General features: G+C 42.9%; 1 protein-coding gene across 3 annotated transcripts in view; it reads right to left on the bottom strand.

Annotated features, from left to right (window-relative positions):
- Positions 1 to 7,259: 7,259 nt before the first annotated feature.
- SECISBP2 (SECIS binding protein 2) overlaps positions 7,260 to 23,937 on the bottom strand; it is a 58,018-nt gene continuing 41,340 nt past the window's right edge. For 2 of the 3 annotated variants that reach the window (XM_077299845.1, XM_077299849.1), the window contains exons 5-12: positions 22,977 to 23,115; positions 20,905 to 21,074; positions 18,324 to 18,483; positions 16,240 to 16,420; positions 14,481 to 14,701; positions 12,937 to 13,091; positions 9,116 to 9,314; positions 7,260 to 7,645 (exon numbers count right to left, since the gene is read on the bottom strand). In XM_077299845.1, the coding sequence (XP_077155960.1) occupies positions 7,548 to 7,645; positions 9,116 to 9,314; positions 12,937 to 13,091; positions 14,481 to 14,701; positions 16,240 to 16,420; positions 18,324 to 18,483; positions 20,905 to 21,074; positions 22,977 to 23,115 (1,323 nt within the window). In that variant the 3' untranslated portion in view covers positions 7,260 to 7,547. The remainder of the gene's footprint in view (positions 7,646 to 9,115; positions 9,315 to 12,936; positions 13,092 to 14,480; positions 14,702 to 16,239; positions 16,421 to 18,323; positions 18,484 to 20,904; positions 21,075 to 22,976; positions 23,116 to 23,937) is intronic. The other variant, XM_077299852.1, reaches the window with a different exon arrangement.

Below are 23,937 nucleotides of genomic sequence, written 5' to 3'. Positions count from 1 at the left end.
GTATATGTGTTTTTTTTTTTTTCTTTGTTTTTTTTTTACATTCAACACATTAGCCGGATGATGGGACTACTACTGTCCCATCATTGGCTAATGTGTCACTCACTGTCACTGTAGCAGGCAGAGCCCGATGGGACTTGTAGTCCCATCGGACATGCCTGCACACAGGGACGCCGCCCCCACCACCACCGCACAGCCACCTTCAGCACCACGCAGACCCCCACCGTCGCACCGGTCGCCGCCGCCGCCACGGCACCGGCCACCGCGGCGGGACCGGCCGCCAACGCACCAGCCGCCGCGGGACCGGCCGCAGCCACGGGATCAGCCGCCGCCGCAGCACATCTCGGCAAGCAAATCCCATCCCAGCACCAGACACCTGCAGTGCACAGCCCCGCCCACCCCCCAGCAAAGCCCCGCCCACCCCCAGCACAGCAGTCCCGCCCACAGCCCAGTCACTCTTGAGTGACTGCTGACTGTGCGGCTGGGACACGCCTGTTACTGACGTCACGTCAATTTCCAGAGTCTGGAAATTGACGTGACGTCGGCGGAAATTAGCGGTGGCTGCAGCCTGGGGGTCACGTGACCCGGACTCAGCCACCAGCATAGCGCCGCTCACAGGCGAAAACGGCAACGCAAGGTATTTAAACAATTCGTCAGGGGCCCCAGGGGGATACATTGGGGGGATAATTGAAAGTAGTGGACAACCCCTTTAATCCCATAGAAATTTATGGAGGAAGTTGAAGCTCCAAGTTGCCAAGCGACAGCTTCAAAATCTTAATGATTTAGAGATGATCTGCAAAGAGGAGTGGACCAAAATTCCTCCTCACATGTGTGCAAACCTCATCATCAACTACAAAAAACGTCTGACTGCTAGGTTTTGCCACCTAGTATTAAGTCTTGTTTGCCAGAGAGATCAAATACTTACTTCTCACTGCAAAATGCAAATAAATTTATATAATTTATACAATGTGATTTTCTAGATTTTATTTTTGATATTCTCTCAATGTTAAAATTAGCCTACCTTTGAAATTATAGACTGTTCATGTCTGTCAGTGGGTAAACTTACAAAATCAGCAAGATATGCAAATTGCCTCTTCTGAGAAAAAGAGGACTTAACTCTATAGCGCCACCTGTTGGAAGTAGCGATCCTACAAGTCACAATCAACCCTTTAACGAGTCGTAATCAGCAAGGAAATAAATACTTATTTCCCCCACTGTATATCCCTCATGCTGGTGTATGTCCCCAGTTATACAGGTCTTCTTTAATGTATAGAAAATAAAAAATAGAAAATAAACCAATATGCTCACCAGGGGCATATACTGAAGTCATGGGGGCACCATATCATAAGGATAATGGACCCCTCCATAGTACTCCATATAGTATAATGCGCCCCTCATAATCCTCCATATAGTATAATGCACACCTCATAGTCCTCTATATATTATAATGCACAACCCATAGTCCTCCATATAATATAATGTACCCCTATAGTCCTCCATTTACAGTAGTATTATGCGCCCTTCATACTTTATATAATATAATGTACCCCCATCGTCCTCTATATAGCATAATGCATCTCCATATATTATGCACAGCCCATAGTCCGCCATAGAGTATAATACCCAGCCAATAGTCCTCCATATAATATAATGCACTCTTCATAGTCCTTCATATAGTATAATGCATCTTTATGGAAGTATAATACACACCCCATAGTCATCAATGTAGCATAGTGCACAGACCATAGCTCTCCATGTAGTATAATGCACAGCCCACAATCATCTATGTAGTAGTATGGCCACCATGTACTCACTGATTTAAAAAAAAATACTCCACTCCCCTGCTGTGACCTCTTATGAATCCGACAGCTGACTTCAACATGCAAGTGATGGAAGCGCACGACGTCACTGCCATCCGCCCCAAGACATGTGCATGCCGACGCCAGCTGCTGGTCTCCAATTGGCAGACAGCGTGTATTGCTGTGCAAAGATCTGATGGGTCTGTGCAGCGAGATCCAGTTCAGCTGAATCTGCTTCCAAAAACACACATGCAGATGAAGTATTTGCTGCTGTCGGTGGGCTCCTTACCCGCCGGGCCCATTTACAGCAGCGATTGCAGTACTTACGCCCCTGTACACCAGAGGTTATGAGGTTTTAATTACTAAACAGAACATGATGATGTCTGAGCCTCACCTACAACTAAAATCCACGACAAACATAAAAAATTAGTAAACTGAATCTGTAGACTTCATACAATCTACCCTTACCCTGTATAAAACATACAGGTATGTACTCCTGGTACCCAAAAAGGCCAAGAAAAATAAAAAACATCAATAGATAGTTTGACTCCGCAGTGATTATGAGGGTGATTCCGGTTCCTTAAGGCAGTGACTGACAGATACATACAGCAGCCTGTCAGTCTAAGGCTATAGTCACACATCCGTGTGGCACAACCCACTGTTGTTTTTTTTCTGCCATAGCACACAGACCCATACAATTTTATTGAGCCATGTACACATCTGTTTTAAAATCTGATCCATTAGTCTGGCCCGTGAAAAGCAGAACAACGTGGTTTACATATCAGACTTGGTCATTCAAGTCTAAGGGAACCCCTTGCCTTATCATACGTTTTAAATTCTCCTTTTTTTGTCCGCACTCATTGTTGACATCTAGTTTGTTATTATTTATCATGTTTTGAAGCCTTATGTCCTCATTTAATTAGCTTTCCTACGTTCCATTGTATCATGGCTCAAGAAACACTTTGGAATATAAGGTCTATGAGGATCCTTATAAAACAGTTCCATACAGTTTTCACTTATCCATTGCCAAGGGTCAATGTATAAAAACTTCAGACAGTCTACCTGATTCAGTGAAAAAAAAATTAAGGAATTAGGATGCAATTAAGAAAACATCCAAGAAAAAAAAAAAAAGAAATCGGTTAATTTCCCTGTTGACACTCACATCGATACAGAAAGTATTCAGGCCCCTTTAAATTTTTCACTCTTTGTTTCATTGCAGCCATTTGGTAAATTCAAAAAAGTTCATTTTTTTTACTCATTAATGTACACTCTGCACCCCATCTTGACAGAAAATAACCCAGAAATGTAGAAATTTGGGCCAATTTTTTAAAATATCACATTAAAATATCACATGGTGAGAATGATACAAGTTTTTAACACCTGGATTTGGGGATCCTCTGCCATTCTTCCTTGCAGATCCTCTCCAGTTCCGTCAGGTTGGATGGTGAACGTTGGTGGACAGCCATTTTTAGGTCTCTCCAGAGATGCTCAATTGGGTTTATTTCAGGGCTCTGGCTGGGCCAGTCAAGAATGGTCACAGAGTTGTTCTGAAGCCACGCCTTTGTTATTTTAGCTGTGTACTTAGGGTCCGTGTCTTGTTGGAAGGTGAACCTTCATCTAAGTCTGAGGACCAGAGCACTCTGGAAGAGGTTTTCATCTAGGATATCTCTGTACTTGGCTGCATTCATGTTTTCTTCAATGGCAACCAGTCGTCCTGTCCCTGCAGGAAAAACACCTCCATAGCATGATGCTGCCACCACGTTTCACTGTTGGGATTGTACACCATGTTCCAAATTATTATGCAAATGATATTTTTCTCGGATTTTCCTAAATAGTTTGTGCAAATGACAGTCTAATAAAAGTCATCACCCATTAGAATATACATCGAATTTTATTGAAGAAACCTCCCAATGATAACAGTATAATCTCCAAAATGAATAAAAGCTCAAAATGCACTGTTCCAAATTATTAGGCACAGTAGAATTTCTAAACACTTGATATGTTGAAAAGAACTGAAAATGCTCATTTGTGGAATTTACAGCATTAGGAGGTCACATTCACTGAACAAAAAGGCTATTTAACTCCAAAACATCCTAATAGGCCAAGTTACATGTTAACATAGCAGCCCTTCTTTGATATCACCTTCACAATTCTTGCATCCATTGAACTTGTGAGTTTTTTGAGAGTTTCTGCTTGAATTTCTTTGCATGAAGTCAGAATAGCCTCCCAGAGCTGCTGTTTTGATATGAACTGCCTCCCCCCCTCATAGATCTTTTGCTTGATGATACTCCAAAGGTTCCCTATAGGGTTGAGGTCAGGGGAAGATGGTGGCCACACCATGAGTTTATCTCCTTTTATGCCCATAGCAGCCAATGACTCAGAGGTATTCTTTGCAGCATGAGATGGTGCATTGTCATGAATGAATGTGATTTTTCTCTGAAGGCACGTTTCTGCTTTTTATACCATGGAAGAAAGTTGTCAATCAGAAACTCTATATACTTTGCAGAGGTCATTTTCACACTTTCAGGAACCTTAAAGGGCCCTACCATCTGTTTCCCCATGATTTTGGCCCAAAACATGACTCCTCCACCTCCTTGCTGACGTCGCAGCCTTGTTGGGACACGGTGGCCATCCACCAACCATCCACTACTCCATCCATCTGGACCATTCAGGGTTGCTCGACACTCATCAGTAAACAAGACTGTTTGGAAATTAGTTTTCATGTATGTCTGGGCCCACTGCAACGGTTTCTGCTTGTAAACACTGTTTAAGGGTGGCCGAATAGTAGGTTTATGAACCACAGCAAGCCTTTGAAGGATCCTACACCTTGAGGTTCGAGGGACTCCAGAGGCACCAGCAGCTTCAAATATCTGTTTGCTGGCTTTTTAGTAGCTGCTCTCTTAATCCGATGAACTTGCCTGGCAGAAACCTTCCTCATTACGCCTTTATCAGCACGAACACGTCTGTGCTCAGATTCAGCCACAAATCTCTTAACAGTACAATGATCACGCTTAAGTTTTCGAGAAATATCTAATGTTTAATTAGAATCACCTGGAAAACTAATATTCACATGTGTTTAAGATTGATTTCAGTGATCCATTGAGCCCCGAGACACAATACCATCCATGAGTTTATTTGAAAAACAAAACAATTGGATCTTTATAACACTTAAATCCAATTTGCATAATAATTTGTAACACAGTGTATTGGGCAGGTGATGAGCAATGCCTGGTTTTCTCCACACATACCGCTTAGAATTATCATCAAAAAGTTCTATCTTCGTCTCCTCAGACCAGAGAATCTTATTTCTCATTGTCTGGGAGTCCTTCATGTGTTTTTTTTTAGCAAACTCTACGCAGGCTTTCATGTCTTGCACTGAGGAGAGGCTTCCGTAGGGCCACTCTGCCATAAAGGCCCGACTAGTGGAGGGCTGCAGTGATAGTTGACTTTGTGGAACCTTCTCCCATCTACCTACTGCATCTGTGGAGCTAAGCCACAGTGACCTTGGGGTCCTTCTTTACCTCTCTCACCAAGGCTCTTCTCCCACAATTGCTCAGTTTGGCTGGATGGCCAGGTCTAGGAAGACTTCTGGTGGTCCCAAACTTCTTCCATTGAAGGATTATGGAGGCCACTGTGCTCTTAGGAACCTTGAGTACTGCAGAAATTCTTTTGAAACCTTGACCAGATGTGTGCTTTGCCACAATTTTGTCTCTGAGCTCCTTGGCTAGTTCCTTTGACCTCATGATTCTCATTTGGTCTAACATGCACTGTGAGCTGTGAGGTCTTATATAGACAGGTGTGTGCCTTTACAAATCAAGTCTTATCAGTATAATTTTACACAGCTGGACTCCAGTGAAGGAGTAGAACCATCTCAAAGAGGATCACAAGGAAATGGACAGCATGTGACTTAAATATGAGTGTCTGAGCAAAGAATCTGAACACTTAAGTCAAGATGATATTTCTGGTTTTCTTTTTTTTAATAAATTAGCAAAAATTTCTGCATTTCTATTTTTTTTTCAGTCAAGATGGGGTGCAGAGTGTACATTAATGAGAAAAAAAATAAACTTTTTTGAACTTACCAAATGGTTGAAATGAAGCAAACTGAAAAATGTAAAGGGGTCTGAATACTTTCTGTACCCACTGTATATAAATGCAACATAAGGCCGGATGCACACAAGTGTGTTTTGCTGAGCACAGACCACAATGCACAGATAAGCCAGGAGTCTCCCCTCACCAAAACTCAACAACCTTATAGGAATATATGAAACTGCCAAGTTTGGATGAGGAGAGTGGCAGTATGTACTTGGACAGTCAAACATCGGTATGTGAATTCGTTCATAATAAAAGGAGCAGCAAAAGTGCGCCCATAGTGGATACAAAATACTATATGTATCTATTCAGCATAGTTTTCATTTCAAACGGGGGTTTGCACTCCTTTTCTGGAAAAATATAACTAGAAAATAGGTAACACAGAGTAGCGATATAATATGGGATGAAAATGGGATTCAACGTATTAATACAGGTTCATGTTTCCCCAAACCTTATTTTTTTTTTAAAAAAGTATTCGCTTTTCTTCCCAATAACCTGATGAGATTCAGTTTTGCAGTTAAACAGGTTGGACAGTATTACAGTATCATGGCATTCTAACAGTTTTGTCTGCTATTACACCTCTGCTCCACTGAAGTGACTAAGGCTCACCTGCAGTACCACACTATAGGCATGAGATTATTTTTGGAAATGTTTTTCTACCTATAGAAAAAGCTTTAAACTTCTGGGTGTGTAAACTGTCTCTTCAGAGAGGAAGATGCTTCTAATAGGTGGCGCTAGAATTCTAGTCCTCTCTGAAGACACAATTTGCATATTTAGTTTCCCAGAGGATCATGCATGGCTTATAAGTCTCTTCACTCTGACATGCCAGGCTTGGACTGTCACTCTCCACAAGGAGAAATGTTACAATTTAGACCCCAAACTTCTGGGTGAAAACTGTAGGGCAATAGGTTAACATTTAGAATTGCATTTGTTACGGGTTGTGAAACTTTATGAAGTCGTGATGTGAACACTTTACAGCAGCACTAGCGTTCAGACATCAATTTCTGTTCAAAGTGGAATGATACCCTTTTAATCCAATATTCCCTTTTCTTTCTTCTACAAAGTTAATAAAAAGAAATGCTCTATTAATCTGACATCTAATAATTTAACAAAAATAGTCCTAACGAAGCATTAGCAGAAAAAAAATGTTTTCAGATGGTGTTGATAACCCCTGAAAACTATAATTATATGAAAAAGGGAAATATTCAGCAGAGCTAAAGAGATAAAGGATGGCTGTATGTAATAAGAAAGAACTTGCTTTATACAGTCTTTATTTCTTGCTTCTAGGAGAAGATCACTTTTCCTCTGCTTGTCAGTGGTAAGGAGAAGAAGCCAAATTTGTATTAGATAGTTGGAGAAACATTAACAAAATACTAAAAGGAATTTCCTCTTTAATACGTGGTAAAATAAATCAGTGAAGTTGTAATGATTGAAAGTATCTTCAGCTTCATTCCAAGTCAAACGGGCGTCTGCATTTCAGGTGACGGCTTAGGGCTTCTTTACCTAATCGAGGTGGGGTTCCTCATTTAGCAAAAGCTGAGAGACCTCTGGCTCTTGTCTCAGGAAGACCACAGGGGGCTACGACCACTTGTTTTCAGTAAACTGGCCCACACAGTGTTGTCGAACAAATTGCAGATTCTTGTGAGCTTGAAACAACAGTAATCAAAGATGAAAATTGAACATGTCACTTGTCACAGATTCTTCAAGGCTCACGGCATATGGAGTGTATGTCTCTTCTAGCATTCGTTTCCATACTTTTACTGGTAGAACAAAAGATTAAGAAAATAGAGTTAAATGTATGACTGATTATGGCCATTCCACACTAAGTTGCCAATTCATTAAGCAATTTTTTTCCAGAATTCATTCACAAAACTGCTTGAAATGTTGAAAAATTTAGCTACTTTTACCGTTTTTAAGCCAGGCGTGGCCTGCTCAGTCAACTTTTTCAAAAGGGCTACAGCTTGGCCAAAGAAGCCCAAAAGATTCATTAAAATTAATGCCACAAAATTGGCATGACAAATATATGCCACCCTCTGCCTGGCACACACTTCTGGCAGTGGAGCAGATAAGTTGAAAAAGGTGCCAAATTCATTAAAAATGTGCCTAGCACTTAATGGATTTGGCGCATCTTACTCCACCATAAAGTTTCTGAAGACTGGTGTACAAAATGACATAATTTATGTATTTGGTACTAAGTATGGATCTTCTGATCTGTGCCCAATATGAAACAGGAGCCCAATTGTCCTGAAACGCATTATCCTGTCCAGAGTGTTAAATACTCTAAGAAATCCATGGATAAAAAATACACAAGCACCCAAGGGGATGGTGGGGGAAGTATACTAGAAGCTGCTGGCAGATACACGGGTCCTGTGTGAAGTCCCGTACGTGAGGGAATTGACAAACGGTGAATAGTACTGCTGCCCTAAGATTGGGGGAAAGCAGTTCCTTCCTACTGCACTCCCCCAATCTATTGGCGAGCAGTACTATTCACTATAGTCTCATAAATCACTTTTTTGAGAAATCTTCACTACCTGCTATATTCTCATTGTAAGCTTAATCCCATACAATACCATTTTTATTTTTGCTTTACCCTGTATGTGACAGTCTAATTGGAGGACCTGACTTTTTGCTGTGACAACAGGTAACAATCATACCCAACCACTGTAAAACCAGGAACATGACTAGAAAGTAAAAAGAACTAGAAAATAACTCTACACCTGAACTGCAAAACCACACACATGGACAAGCGTGGTGAGATTTTTGGAGGGAAGAATCCATGTTCTCCTAACCCTGGAACACCTATTAAACCACTGGATGTAGAAATATCACAGAGCACCGGTTAACATGTAAAAAGACTGAAGCAATGGATCACCTGGAAATAAAGTAAAATGCTTCTCATTGCTCCATTGTGTTAACGTTGCATAGGTGTAGTAACTTGCATTAGTGACAGAGAAGCCAACATCGTTCTGGGCCCCAGGATTCTTAAGATCTTAAAACTCCTTTTGGTTGTAACAACGTAATATACAGACCAAACAAGAGGGATAGCGAATGTCACCGATGTCTGTCTTGGTCTTCAAAGTCTTTGCAACAGTTAAATATTCTTGGAATAAAAAACTGATGTTCTTATCATTGAAGACATAACTGTTTCTCACATTGGGCTGATTATACTATGTGTAAATGTCTATAAGGCAAGCTGGTGGGAGAATGCCAAGTATTTGGGGGACACTCACTGTAATTTGGCTCCTCTGTCTCTTCCATGGCAGATTCTGTAGCAACTTCCAAAGACTCTGGCTGAATGTCTTCTGAGACAGTTTCCACATCATTTTCTTCGCCCTCATTTTCTTTCTGTTGCGTTTGTAAAGAATTAACCATATCCTTATAATCTTGTCTTGCCTTCATTGTGAGATCATATAATTTGTGAAAATGGTCCTGTAACACATACCAGACACGTAATATTAAATATCCTATTGACCGCCCATATAGTGGCACTCTTTGTGCTCACTTTTGCTCAAATAGCCTTGACAATAAAATTATAAAATGCCTGGGGGCAAAATTACCATAAAATTCCTACATTAATTCCTGATTTTCTAATATTTAACAATTTGGGTAGAAATCTTAAACCCAATGTTCACTAATGAACATCATGTTATAATTTACATCCAGAATTAATCTATGTAAAGGGAACTAAACTATTAATATGGGCATATGGATTATAGACTACTGAGTCGAGCGATGCCTGTATGCCTCATAGGTGATGCCTGGTTGTGGATAAATCCTCTTATCACTTTATATAAATGACTTCATCTCGACTCTGGGCAGGACGTTGCCTGGAAGATAACTCTGCCTCCAGAGATCATTTTACATGAAGGGGGAGTTACCAGTGTGATGGCCTCTCTCTGCTCTCCTGTGGCGACAGATTCCCTTTAAAAGTTTGGCAACTGGGAAATTGTATTCAAAAGATGATCATGTGCATTAAAAAGGACCTGTCATCAGGTCTAAAGTCGCCAGCTTTTTTAATCGTATTTATTCCTGCTGCTCATCTAAGTATGACATTTTTTTCTCTTTTTATATCTGCCGTATGGTTACAGAGATATAAGCTTTTTTCTTTAGTGCTAATTTGTCTGGTGTCTATCCAGGGGTGTTACTGCACAGCAGCCTAAAGTCACCCCGCCATAGAATCCTGGGAGCCACACCATCATCATAAAGACCAGAAAAATATGCACTAAAAAGGCCAATTCTCAGCAACCATATGGTGGATTTTAAAAAAACATAAAAGAAAAATACTCAGAAGATCCACGGGAATAAAATAATAATAAAAAAAAAAACTTGCCACTTTTGAACCAGTGACAAGACCTCTTTAAAAGAAATCGGTCATCACAGCTTTCCCCTTGCAGTTAATATCAGAGCGTGACAGTGTAGAATATTACCTTTAAAGGGAACCTGTCACCACGTTTTTGGAAGATGGGATAAAAATAGCGTTAAATAGGGGCAGAGGTGGGCGTTACATTAGTGTGTGTGTTATGCGTTTATTACCCACCTAAGTTGCCGAAATAACTTTGCAAAGTCTCCGTTTTCGCCTGTCAATCAGGCTGGTCAGGTCGCATGGGCGTTGTCTTCCCCCAGATTTGGCGTAGTTTTCCGTTGGTGGCGTAGTGGTGTGCGCATGCCCAAAGTCCGGAATCCTCTTCCAGGGGATTTAAAATAGCGCGGTGTTCGTTATTGCATTGGTGATCGGTGGGCGCGGCCATCTTCCTTTGGCCGCGCATGCGCAGAAGCGGCGCTCTGCTGGCCGCGGCTTCAGGAAAATGGCCGCCGCGATATCCATCTGCGCACGCGCGGCATCCCGCGGCCATTTTCCTGAAGCCGCGGCCAGCAGAGCGCCGCTTCTGCGCACGCGCGGCCAAAGGAAGATGGCCGCGCCCACCGATCACCAATGCAATAACGAACACCGCGCTATTTTAAATCCCCTGGAAGAGGATTCCGGACTTTGGGCATGCGCACACCACTACGCCACCAACGGAAAACTACGCCAAATCTGGGTGAAGACACCACGCCCATGTGACCTGACCAGCCTGATTGACAGGCGAAAACGGAGACTTTGCAAAGTTATTTCGGCAACTTAGGTGGGTAATAAACGCATAACACACACACTAATGTAACGCCCACCTCTGCCCCTATTTAACGCTATTTTTATCCCATCTTCCAAAAACGTGGTGACAGGTTCCCTTTAAATGTGTCCTTGTTGCATTCAGCAGGGTGTCAGAAAACCGTTAAATTAACCTAGATCACCGCATCACCATAACAGCCAAGGAGATGCCCTGTGTTTCTTAGATGGATACCCTGAATGTGCTGAGAATAGCAGTGGGCGGGAATACAGCCATGGCTGTTTAGTGCTATAGCTCCACCCAAATGACTGAACGACATGTGGCAGGAATCAAAGCTCATTTCCTGGCTTCCAGTCTCATTCACTAAGGACATGTTTACAACAGTAATATACCATACTTAATTTAGAAAAAGTATGAAGGATGGGGGGGGAGGAAAGCTTGAAAATCGACAGAAAAACGGTCACCAATGCCATCACATTTGATGGTATGACTAGCCATTCCTTCTGTCGAAACAATGTAAGTCACAACAGAACCCCTGAAGAACGTCCTTGTAAGCCACAACAGAACCCCTTAAGAACCTCCCTGTAAGTCACAACAAAATCCATGAAGAACCTCCTTGTAAGTTACAACAGAACCCCTCAAGAACCTCCTTGTAAGTCACAACAGAACCCCTCAAGAACCTTCTTGTAAGTCACAACAAAACCCCTGAAGAACATCCTTGTAAACCACAACAGAACCCCTGAAGAACCTCCTGGTAAGTCACAACAGAACCCCTGAAGAACCTCCTTGTAAGTCACAACAGAACCCCTGAAAGACCTCCTTGCAAGTCACAACAGAACCCCTGAAGAACATCCTTGTAAGCCACAACAGAACCCCTGAAGAACCTCCCTGTAAGTCACAACAGAATCCATGAAGAACCTCCTTGTAAGTTACAACAGAACTTCTCAAGAACCTCCTTGTAAGTCACAACAGAACCCCTCAAGAACCTTCTTGTAAGTCACAACAAAACCCCTGAAGAACATCCTTGTAAACCACAACAGAACCCCTGAAGAACCTCCTGGTAAGTCACAACAGAACCCCTGAAGAACCTCCTTGTAAGTCACAACAGAACCCCTGAAAGACCTCCTTGTAAGTCACAACAGAACCCCTGAAGAACATCCTTGTAAGCCACAACAGAACCCCTGAAGAACCTCCTGGTAAGTCACAACAGAACCCCTGAAGGACCTCCTTGTAAGTCATTACAGAACCCCTGAAGAACCTCCTGGTAAGTCACAACAGAACCCCTGAAGGACCTCCTTGTAAGTCATTACAGAACCCCTGAAGAACCTCCTGGTAAGTCACAACAGAACCCCTGAAGGACCTCCTTGTAAGTCATTACAGAACCCCTGAAGAACCTCCTGGTAAGTCACAACAGAACCCCTGAAGGACCTCCCTGTAAGTCATTACAGAACCCCTGAAGAACCTCCTGGTAAGTCACAACAGAACCCCTGAAGGACCTCCTTGTAAGTCATTACAGAACCCCTGAAGAACCTCCTGGTAAGTCACAACAGAACCCCTGAAAGACCTCCTTGTAAGTCATTACAGAACCCCTGAAGAACCTCCTGGTAAGTCACAACAGAACCCCTGAAGGACCTCCTTGTAAGTCATTACAGAACCCCAGAAGAACCTCCTTGTCAGTCACAACAGAACCCCTGAAGAACATCCTTGTAAGCCACAACAGAATCCCTGAAGACCCTCCTGGTAAGTCACTGATAAATCTGGCAGTGCAGTAAAATCATGTGCAACAATGACGTGTAACAAAAAAAATACATTTTTTTTTTTTGCAGTTATGGTGCCTTTGCATGTGAAGGTGCCCAGTGTCCTAGGTATAAAAATGACTTCTTATGTTTTTTTCCATCCATTTACCTGCTCTATTACCATCAAAAAATGGATAACTGCTGCCTCACCTGCGCTCCATCATAGCTGAATATGCCAACCACGCTGACGGGTACAGCCTTGTTCACACAACGACCCAAAGCTTTACGATTAAGAGCAAACACAAAGGGAATATTCTGCTCACAGGCAAAGTTAATGATTGATTGCAGAGTGTCATCCAAACCTCCTGAAGAAAAAAGAATCCATGATAAGATAATCTGGGCTTCAACAGGACAACTTACCCACAGCGAGATTACATTACATTCATTTACGAAGCGTGTAATTCCGAAGGCCATTATCTGCACACTACATATCCATCATCAAACTTACAACACTCACAATTTTATGGATTTGGATTTTAGGTATTAAATAGACTTTTTACAAGTGGCATAGACATGATTGTTGCAGCCAATGAACGGCCTCAGCAACCACGTGCCATACTTACTGGCTTGCACTGCTCAGCCACGAACATGAAACTAATGAAAAGCTACAATTGTAGCAACAGTTAAAGGGGTTGTCCGAGAAAAACTCTTAGCTGTAGCCATGACATCAAGTCGACAGCGCACATGACTGCCACAGCCAATCACTGTGCGTAGCGGCTCTGCAGATGTGGACGGCACGAGACGCTGGACCTAGTGATTGCCTGCAGTGGTTATTGATGTGATCTCACCACTGTAGTCTATTAACAGAGACCAAAGCAGCGTCAGAGAGGCTGCGCTGGAAGTTTACTGCAGACAATCCCTTAAAAGAGAGTTTTCTTGGACTTTATATTAATTAAACCCCAGGATCCCCACTATCAAGGACAATGAGGCCCACTTCACTGCCATACCTCTTAGGCTACGTTCACATTTGCGTTGTGCGCCGCAGCGTCGTCGCCGCAACAAAACGCATGCGTCGTGCGGCCCTATCTTTAACATTGGGGCCGCATGGCGCCGCATGTACATGCGTTGTCATGCGTTTTGGTGCGTCGTACGCCGCATGCGGCGTTAGGGCGCACCTGTCAGGGCGCAGCAAACGCAACATGTTGCATTTTTTGTGCGGCGCCGACTTTTTAAAAAACGCATGCGTCGTGTTTGCGTCGCTTTTGCGTCGTCGATGCGCCTTTTTTACCATTGATTTGTATTGACAACGCAGACGACGCAAGTACTTGCGTCGTGGTGCGTTGTACGACGCATGCGTTTTCTAATAAAAATGCCAAACATCGTCTAGACTTTGGGGGGGGCGCATGCGGCGCAAAACGCTGCGTTTTTTTGTTCAAAACGCAACTGCGTTTTTGTTTGCGTTGTGCGTTGCGGCGCCGACGCTGCGGCGCACAACGCAAATGTGAACGTAGCCTTACTATGACACCTGTGAACATGAGGATACGCCTGCTAGTGTAGCTAAATCCTTACACAAGAACAATGAAGAACTGTAATACCTGCAAAATGCCAACGTGTGGCGCTATTACTGTGAAGTGACTACCATTGCCCCAGTTCTGCTGAATATAATCATGGAAACCCCTTCATACGAAATAAAATAACAGGCCTAGTGGTCACAAAGAATTAGGAATGATCAGACTACTTGACGTTTCATTTACCTTTCGACTGGATCTTTTCACAGTTGGGAGAAATGATTACACATTTCAGCTTCTTCAGTTTCAGATGTTTCAGCACCTCCCGTAAACCCATCACCAGACGCCTTTTGGTTTTTGCCTTCACTGGATCTTTGAGGTACAAACGATCCTGGAAACGCACCAGCTCCTTCAGAAGTTCTGTCACACAAGCGTCCACTTCTTTGCTGAGAACCTGACTGCAGTACCTGAAAATACACAATAAATCACTAAATGCTCAGGTAATGAAGAAGGAGCTGCTCAGTTACCTATTAGTGCTCTCATCACTGGTCCAAGGCCGCGATAGAGGAAAATCTGGAGCAATCCCAATATGTGGTCACCTAGGATCCTTCCTAAATGGCTACAATGGCAGGGACTCTCTGATATATGGATTCACATCACAATACCCTTTTTAAAGTCAGTCTTTAGAAAAAAAACAGGTCATATGCTGCTTTAGATATATAAAAGAAACCCAAACTATTAGGTCCCCTCGCCAGGTATAGTGTTGCATCTCTGCCGTTGACACAGTCTCTGTTTGGCTGCAGTGGTGGCGTCATGTGTTGCAGCCAATCACTGAGATCAGCGGCTCTGCTCATGTTAGCGGCACAAGTCGTTGAACTCACAGATAGACTTTTCATGTGACGATCACCACAGCAGTCAAAGAACCAGAGACCCAGTGCAGCGGCAGGGACAGTACTGGACTTAGCTTTTTAAGATCAATTGCTGAAAATGACATAACATTCTCTAAAAGAAGTTTAAAGGGGTGGTCCGAAACTAAAATTTATTTTAATCCTAAATCTCTATAAATTTAATATCAATCTTTTTTTTTCTAATAGACTTTAATTAAAAAGTCCCTTACTTCTGTATCTAACTGCTTTATTTATTTTAGTTTTTACTACATGCTATTAGATGACACTTGTCCCACCCTGAAACGAAGTGTCATCAGTGACGTCCGTTTCGGTGGCTGGGCTAGTCCCTGCTCTACTGAGCATGCATCGGTTCTTAATTGCTCAGTAGGATCTTGTCACTGTGCAATAGTTTTCTCACTGCACAGTGACAATGCGCTCCCTCGCTGGCTCTGATGAGAAGTGTTGAGCTGACAAAAGAGAGCGCACTGTCAATGCGCAATGTAAGGAGAGAACGAGCAAGCAGAGACTAGCCTCATCCTCGTAAGTGACATCACATGTGGGGTCTGGGCTGGGAACTGTTTGCCGCGTTCTCTCTTTACAATGAGCAGTGACACTGTGCTCTCTTCTAAGGTGAGGGAGAACAGCTGCTGTGCATATTGCACAGTAACAAGATCCTACTGAGGATACGTTGAAATTGACACTCGACGCGTGCTCAGTACAGCAGGGACTAGTCCACCTGCTGAAATAGAAGTCACTGATGATGCTTCATTCAGGGTGGGGCAGAGGCCACGGCAGTGACCGCAGCCTCTGCCTCCAAATGATGACTTGTTTGAATACCCCAGCATGCACTGAGATTCACAAAAGCGTCATCACACAGGAAGAAGTAAAAAGAAAATAAAGCAGTTACATAAAGTATTGAGGGAACGATATGCAAGTTTTAATTAAAGTAGAGAAGAAAAAAAATGTGAATATGATATTAAAAAGAAAGAGATTTAGGATTAAAATCCATTTTAGCTTCGCTCCACCCCTTGAGGTGCAGCCTTTGGGTGTGGTACTATCAAACTATTTAGCCCCAAGACCAAAACAATTCTACATGATGAGATTCTGAATGGACTCACTCCCGAAATCGCCTGCTGTGAATCTTGGGGAGGTTGGAGCTTGGTTGTGGGACAGGAACAGGAACGTCTGTGGAATCAGGAAGATCCGGAGATGGCTCGTCAGGCGGAGAGGCACAGGCATCAGCCGCTTCTGTACTGTCTTCTTCTGGTATGTCAAGACAGTGATTAGTCAGTCCAGAATCTACGAATAGATATTTCTTTCATAACACCGAACTCAAAAGAACCACGGGAAGAGAAGCTCATCACGTGCACCTGCCTTTGATTCAATTAATTTTCTATATAGAAACCAGCATCATACTAAGCTTCTGACCACATTATGACCAGTCTGCAGATTTTAGCTTTATTTAGTGCTCTTTATATGGTTTCTGGCATTTTCTCTCTTTAGTCTTTCTGGAGTGATGTAAGAGCTGTAGTGCGCCCATCGGATAGCCCATCGGATAGCTCTCTGCTGCACCCGCCCGTCTCACAGCATGCAGCTGAATCCTGACCGCTCCACACCTGCCTGCTGTACTCCACACAGAACACTTACAGAAAGCTGGGAAAACATGGCTTCATAGGTTTGAGCCATTTTAAAAAGAAACTTTTTTTTATATACGGTATATATATTTCTATATAATGAAAGGGCTATTTAGTCACAGAATGTTTGGCATGTCACTAGGATATTCTGACTGGTGAGAAACCGTATTCTGTCAATTCTAAAGGGACCGAGTTCCTTTAAACTTTTCTCCTATATTGCGACAATCCTTGCCACCAGCTATTTAAGAGAAATTACGGTTTTATCAGCAGATTATCACTAGAGGGCTAATAAACCTGCTGCCAGGCAGTCAAACCTATTCATGAGCTCTGTATAACCCCGCCCCACCTTTGATTGACAGCTGTCTGTGTACACTGTATATGGGCAGACAGCTGCCAATCAGTGGAGTGGGCGGGGTTACACAGAGCTCGATATTCAGAGAACTGCTAGATCAGCAGACCAGTAAGTGACAACAACGGCGTTCTCGGCCCCTACATAGGGGGTAGCAAAAACCTGGGGACAGAATTCCCACAACGGTATTTAATGGAATGAGCGGTGTAATAATTCCCTGCATGGCAGTATCTCTGAGCAGACAAACATAATTAACGGGTCGCAGTGCGTAGCTATGGCTCCTAAAGATTGGTGAAGGTTCATGCAGTAAATCAGTAAGTGCTGGCATAGTTGAGCAATAAGCAATCACTTAAGCTAGTGTAGTGCAGCAGGGTTGGTGCAGTGTGACAGACAGGCAGTGACCACAGGAAAGTTCAAAACAAAAGTTTCTAATGTCCAACGCAACTCACAAATGGAAAAACAAATGGTAACCTCCAGATCGCAGCCAGGGACCGTATCAGAGACCGGTTTCCGTGGGCAACTGCACCACAGTGTCACGCTGAAGGGGTGCCTGGTGTTTCGGCTCTGTATTACTTCACACAAGCCGGATCTTTGCAGAGCCACAAGCTCTGCAGTTTGCAAACCAAGACTGACACACTCAACCCTTTGCTGCAGGGTTTTGTAAAATGGAATCTGCGGCCATGGGCCACTTGTAAGACCCAGCTGGAGAGAGCGAACCGCCCCACAACCATCCTGTAGTTTGCTCCAAAAATAAAAGCCCTTAACGGGTTTTCCTAAACATTGCCTTGGCCAAATAATGTGACCAGGCCCACACTTACTTTTATTTTGCATTGCAACCACAGCTATGCCTGTGACTGCAATGCACTCCAGTGGCGCAAAAAGGCTTCTATGCGGGTCCTAGAGGATAAATAGAGTCCCTCGCATATAATACCCGTCACTGCCTCACACTACCCATACACATGGCTAATGATAATGATGCTTTGGCTGATGGATTGGCAAATGGGCAAACAGGCATGCCAGTCGTCTCTCTCATACACAAAAGGTGCCGGCATACACATTAGATCATCGATATAGGAGGAATAGACCGACATTTGTCTAACGTGTAAGGGGGGCTTTAGTTACAATGTGGTCTGTTATAAAATGGGTTGAATTAAAAAAGTACTTGCAGTACAACGTTAACCCCTCTACTCTTTCTTCGGTGCTTCTTGATCATAATTACCAATATCGTGGGGATCTGGAGACGCTGGAGACTGTTCGGTTAGGGCTTGGCTTTCTGCTGTACAATCTGTGTCTATTGGAGGAAGTGGTATTGGCGGAGTTGCTTCTTGGGAAGGGAACAAGTTGAGCTGTTTGCGTTGCTCTCGCTCTTTCAAAATGATCTGCGAAAAAAAAATATACAAATCGTTTTTTTTTTCTCCAACTAAACCAGCTACGTAAGATTCTAGAAGGGAACAGGCAGCAAAGTCCCAACAAGCACATGCAGGCCACTTATGCAGCAATCAACACAGTTCAGATGTCATTTTGCCAAGGCTTTTTAGAAAAATGACAGCTACAAGATGGTTGGTTGGCATGGACAAAGCCTACAATTTGCCAGTTAATAATTTTGCAACAATTTTTACAAAATTTCCAGACAATTTTTGTGTCTTATCAATTGATTTATTAGGTGAATCATGAAGCCAACATCATTCGGGCAATGCACCCTCCTCTGCACCATCCTTGTCCTATGGGAAACATAAGCGGACATTATGGCACCTTGCTAAATTTTCTTGCACAATATCAAATGCTTCTGATACCACTTCATGTTCTACAATCAGAGAAACTCGCAGAAACCTAAGAGTCTATAAATGTTCTCCCTTTTTCCAACTCAATGCAAAATAAATCACTGACCCACTAATAGACATATAAGAAATTAGATATGAAATTGCCACCCTCCATCTTCAGCACTTCATAGCGCTGCTCCGGTCCTGCATCACCACCTTGTTACTGCAACTTTTAACGGACCATAAGTCAGAGGTAATGGTCAGAAGCACTCACTGCAAGTCTATGACAGCCTTGTTCTGGCTCTTATAGACTCGACCAGCAAACACTGGAGCAATCCAGCAGGTCACAACCTGCAGAAGACCAACCGGAGCGGTGCCAATAACAGGTGAAGATGGTGGCCGGTAAGTATAAGACTACAGGCAGGGAACTCAGATTAGTAGCACCACTCATGCCGGAGTGGTGCAAATGCAATGGCAGCCATAAATAGTATAAGCTTGAACGTAAATGCGGATCCTACCAATGGGACCTGCAATAATCTCACGAATGGGGACCTGGTGCACTCCACTGTCAGTAGATAGGTGGTCAGAATTCCAGTAAATCTCCAATAAAAGCAACGTGCAACAGAACCTGGCTCTCGACACAGAAGCAGATCTGACTGGTGGGACTGTCTGTCTATTGTGGCTGGCGCTGATATCTGCCGGATCAAAGCAGGTACAGAGCGCTAGTGTAGGCTACTATGCTTCCGGTGAAATCACATAGGCCGAGAAGCTGCTTCTGTTCTGCTCCGTTGAAGGTGTGACTGCTGAGGTCATGCTGAGTGACAGACGGCTTCCCACTGCATAACTTCGTGAAGCCAGCTATCAATAAGCATTTTACCGGCAGTAACACCCAGTCGACAGAGCAGCTCTAAAGAAGAGCTCTTCTGTTGATGTGAAGCTGGAGAATCACTGGCAGGAGAGGTCTGTGACTATGCAACTACTTATCTGTCAGTTCTGAGCCTCATGATAAAAAAGTAAAGTCTCAGATAAACCCTTTAAGGAGGGAAAGCAGTATAGTGCTGCTACACTAGGCCCAGTCTCCTCTGAGCCTCCTTTCTTAGTACCACTTGTTCCAATTGTCCTACGAGGAACGATTAAAGGCTCTGGGAATGGTTAGCTTGCAAAAAAGGCAGCAAAGGCTACATTCACATGTTGCGTTTTTGCTGCTCTCTTGGCAGTAAAGAAGCTGCTTAAAAAAAAGCAGGTTTTGCTGTATTTTTATTGTCTCTTGTGCATGCTGATAAAGTTTAGTGTATAAAAAAAACCATTATGCAACTTCATTAAGGTTTTGGCACTAAAAACGCAGCAAAACCTAACGCCTCTCACTCAGCCAAGCCAGATCTCCACTTTGCACTGACGAGGGGCAGTACCCTGAAACACAGTGTCTGCAAATTGAGATTCTGGTTTGGCTATTATCCTAAGTCATGTGACAAGGCTCGTTAAAGGGTCGACACTGACTGTTCGGATTGCTACTTCCAATAGGTGGCACTAGAGTTCTAGTCCTCTTCCTCTCTGAAGAGACAATTTGCATGTTTCCCAGAGGAGCATTGCGGCTTTAAGTCTCCTCACCTCGACATGCTTAGCATGTCACTCTCCGCAAGGAGAAACGATACTTCTTGGATCCCGGTCAGACGCCTCTCACACAGCCAAACCAGATCTCCACTTTGCACTGACGAAGGGCAGTACCCCGAAACACAGTGTCTGCAAATTGAGATTCTGGTTTGGCTATTATCCTAAGTCATGTGACAAGGCTCGTTAAAGGGTCGACATTGACTGTTAGGATTGCTACTTCCAATAGGTGGCCCTAGAGTTCTAGTCCTCCTCTCTGAAGAGACAATTTACAAATATATGATGAAACATAATATTGCCATTCTACACCACTATTAACTAAACAGCATTTCACCATCACTTGGGAAGCTAAGTCAATAGGGATGAACCGCAGGCCAAAACAAAGCACAAAGGAATCATTGGGGTTTCCAAATCCAGAAAAAAACTAAGTACCTTTTTAAGGGAAGTGGGTTTTTTGGCTTTTGGCACTTCTCTCTGCTTTCCTTTCTTGACAAGCGGGGAAGTGGAATCCAGGGGGTTGTGCGGGGTCAAACTCAGTTTTGATTGTGAGGTCTTCCCTACATTTGCTAGCTCTCTGGCTTTTACAGTGACGCCGCTTCCAACTGAAACAAAAAAATGAACAAAATTGTCCAAAATACACGATTCATTGTCAAAATGCGTAACATGGTCCATATAGTAGAATATTTTACAATATAGCGAAGCAAATTGGTTCCCCTGGAACATCGTTCTACAACTTCAAATACAATTAATGTATAGAAAAATTGGAGTAATTTTGGAAATACACTCTCACTGTACTGATCACAAGTTACAGCCTGGATTTAGCCAGTAAATGCATCGCATTCCTACAGTTTTAGACACATCGTAGACAAGGTAAGGCTGTTTATATGTGTGCAGCCTTTTTACTAAGACAAGCCTCAGGCATATACATGTGAGGCATTTATGGCTCCTCAGGTCTTGCGTCAGCACCGGATTGGAATTCTTAGTTTCAGGCCCAATCTCTCCCGAGACAATGAGTAGGATGTTTCATTATTGTGAAATTAAGGGACCTGTTACTATCAATGTAAAAATGGTTCCAAATTATTTTTTATAAAAGTGAAATAATAGGAGTTCCTTAGTTATATTTTAGTTTTGAGTTTTATGGGTTGCTCCATAAATAACATACTTACATAATGTTTTGGAGTCTGATTGCTGTGACCCCCACAAATAACAAAAATGAAGGTCCCGAGTGTGAATGGTGGGGTAGTGAACTTGCATGACCACTGCTCTGTTCACTGTTATGAGAGTGATAGTGCATCGTGTGACAACTACTCCCAGGGACAGCGAATATGGAGGTGCTCATGTGTCTACACAACCAGTCCATTCAATTAGGAGACTTTGGGGCCCCTGATCATGTGAACAGTGGGGGTGCCAGCAATAGGAACCCAATCAATCATCCACTTCAATCTTATGGATAAGTGATAAATTTGTTTGTGGGACAAACAGCTTCTTCTTTTCCTCTGAAAAAGACTTTAATTTTTATGGTATTCCAACAGTGACATGTCCTAGCTGTTGTATTTCACGTTCTTGCATTGCTTGATCTTTCTCTAAGGTTGCACTTTATGTGGCCATGTATGGTGAGTAGAACATAAGTGCTATCCTAAAGGAATGGAATATAACGGGCCGATTGTGATAGTTTGCTGGCGACAAGCCACAACTGCTTAACTGTGCAAAAGAATCTACTGTGTTTTGTTGCAGGGTGCAGTCATTAAATGCCAAACAATGGAGATACCCTGCCCCTCATCAGTGGATTCTTGACCAAGGTCACAGGGCATAGTACTGTATGTGCCAATGATTATTTTAAGTTATGCTTTTCATCCAAGGTGATGACATTAACAGACCAACCATGACTGACTAATCTCTCTGAAGTCTATAGTGTGTGGCCAACTTTATCTACAGTGAGCTTGGTATAATATATAAAGAGGACCTGTCATCAGGTCAAACATGGACAGATTTTGCTCCCATTTTATTTCATCTGTTCCTGTGAATATGCAGGTTTTTGTGTTTAAAACCTGCCATACGGAGGTGTGGCTTAAAGGGTAATAATCCAGAGCAGCCTTAAGACACGCCACCAAAGAATCCTGTGAGCTACACCCCCTTGGTAAAGGTCATAGAGTAGAAAGGGCCCAGATCTCAGGAACTGTTTAGTGGACTTTAAAAAAAAAAAAAAAACACACCATAAGAGCAAAGTCTGTCCTCCTATGACCTGGTGACAGATTCTCTTTTACCATGTAACTCGCCAATTCAGTGTTGCTATAATCCGATTTTTCTAAAATTAAAAGGTGGAGAATATTCATGGATGCCCATCAGACAATACTCCTTTGATGATGGCATTACAATTCTTCAGACTATTTGCTCAAACTCGAAGTGGTTGGTGGAATATTTAGTACCATGATATCATTGTACACCCAGTGCTGAATATTTATCTAGAACACCACAAGGCAGTACAAGGGGTTGTAGCCACTTACCAGATAAGATTAGTGGTTTGGTGGCCTGCTTGCTTTTCTCTATAGTTTGCCTCTGTTCCAATGCCATCAGCATGCCTCCTAAATCCAGCTGCACGGGTTTCTTGCTCTTTTTGCCACCACTTTTTTTGGTTGCCGGTTCCTAAAAAATAAAGTGTTTTTTATATATGTCATTTATTATTCTGTAAAAGAAGATATACAGTGGGGGGGATAATTATTTGATCCTTTGCTGATTTTGTAAGATTGCCCACTGACAAAGACATGAACAGTCTATAAGGGTAGGTTAATTTTAAAAGTGAGAGACAGAATATCAAAAATAAAATCCAGAAAATCACATTGCATAAATTATATAAATTTATTTGCATTTTGCAGTGAGAAATAAGTATTTGATCCCTCTGGCAAACAAGACTTAATACTTGGTGGCAGAACCCTTGTTGGCAAGCACAGTTTGTAGTTGATTAGGAGGTTTGTGCACATGTCAGGAGGAATTTTGGTCCACTCCTCTTTGCAGATCATCTCTACATCATTAAGATGTAGCAGCTTGTCCTGTGTGAGCGGTCACGTGGTACCGCTCATTACAGTGATGAATATGCGGCTCCACCCCTATGGTGAACGTCGGTGCAGAGGATGGGAAGACACAGCGGCGGTCAGCGGTGGAACGGGGACCAGGTGACTATAGCAAGTGCTGGGGGCCGGAGAGGTAAGTATGTAATCTTTTTATTTTCTTAATCGCAGCAACAGCATATGGGGCAAATATCTGTATGGAGCATCTTATGTGGCCATGTGCAGCATGATATGGGGGCAAATATCTGTATGGGGCATCTTATGTGGCCATGTGCAGCATGATATGGGGGCATATATCTGTATGGGGCATCTTATGTGGCCATGTGCAGCATGATATGGGAGCAAATATCTGTATGGGGCATCTGTATGGGGCCATGTGCATGATATGGGGGCAAATCTG

This window comes from Ranitomeya variabilis, chromosome 1 (genome assembly GCF_051348905.1).
Source record: "Ranitomeya variabilis isolate aRanVar5 chromosome 1, aRanVar5.hap1, whole genome shotgun sequence".
Lineage (NCBI taxonomy): Eukaryota > Metazoa > Chordata > Amphibia > Anura > Dendrobatidae > Ranitomeya > Ranitomeya variabilis.
The sequence above is the reverse complement of the archived record's forward strand: the minus strand, read 5'-3'. Positions and strand labels throughout refer to the sequence as shown.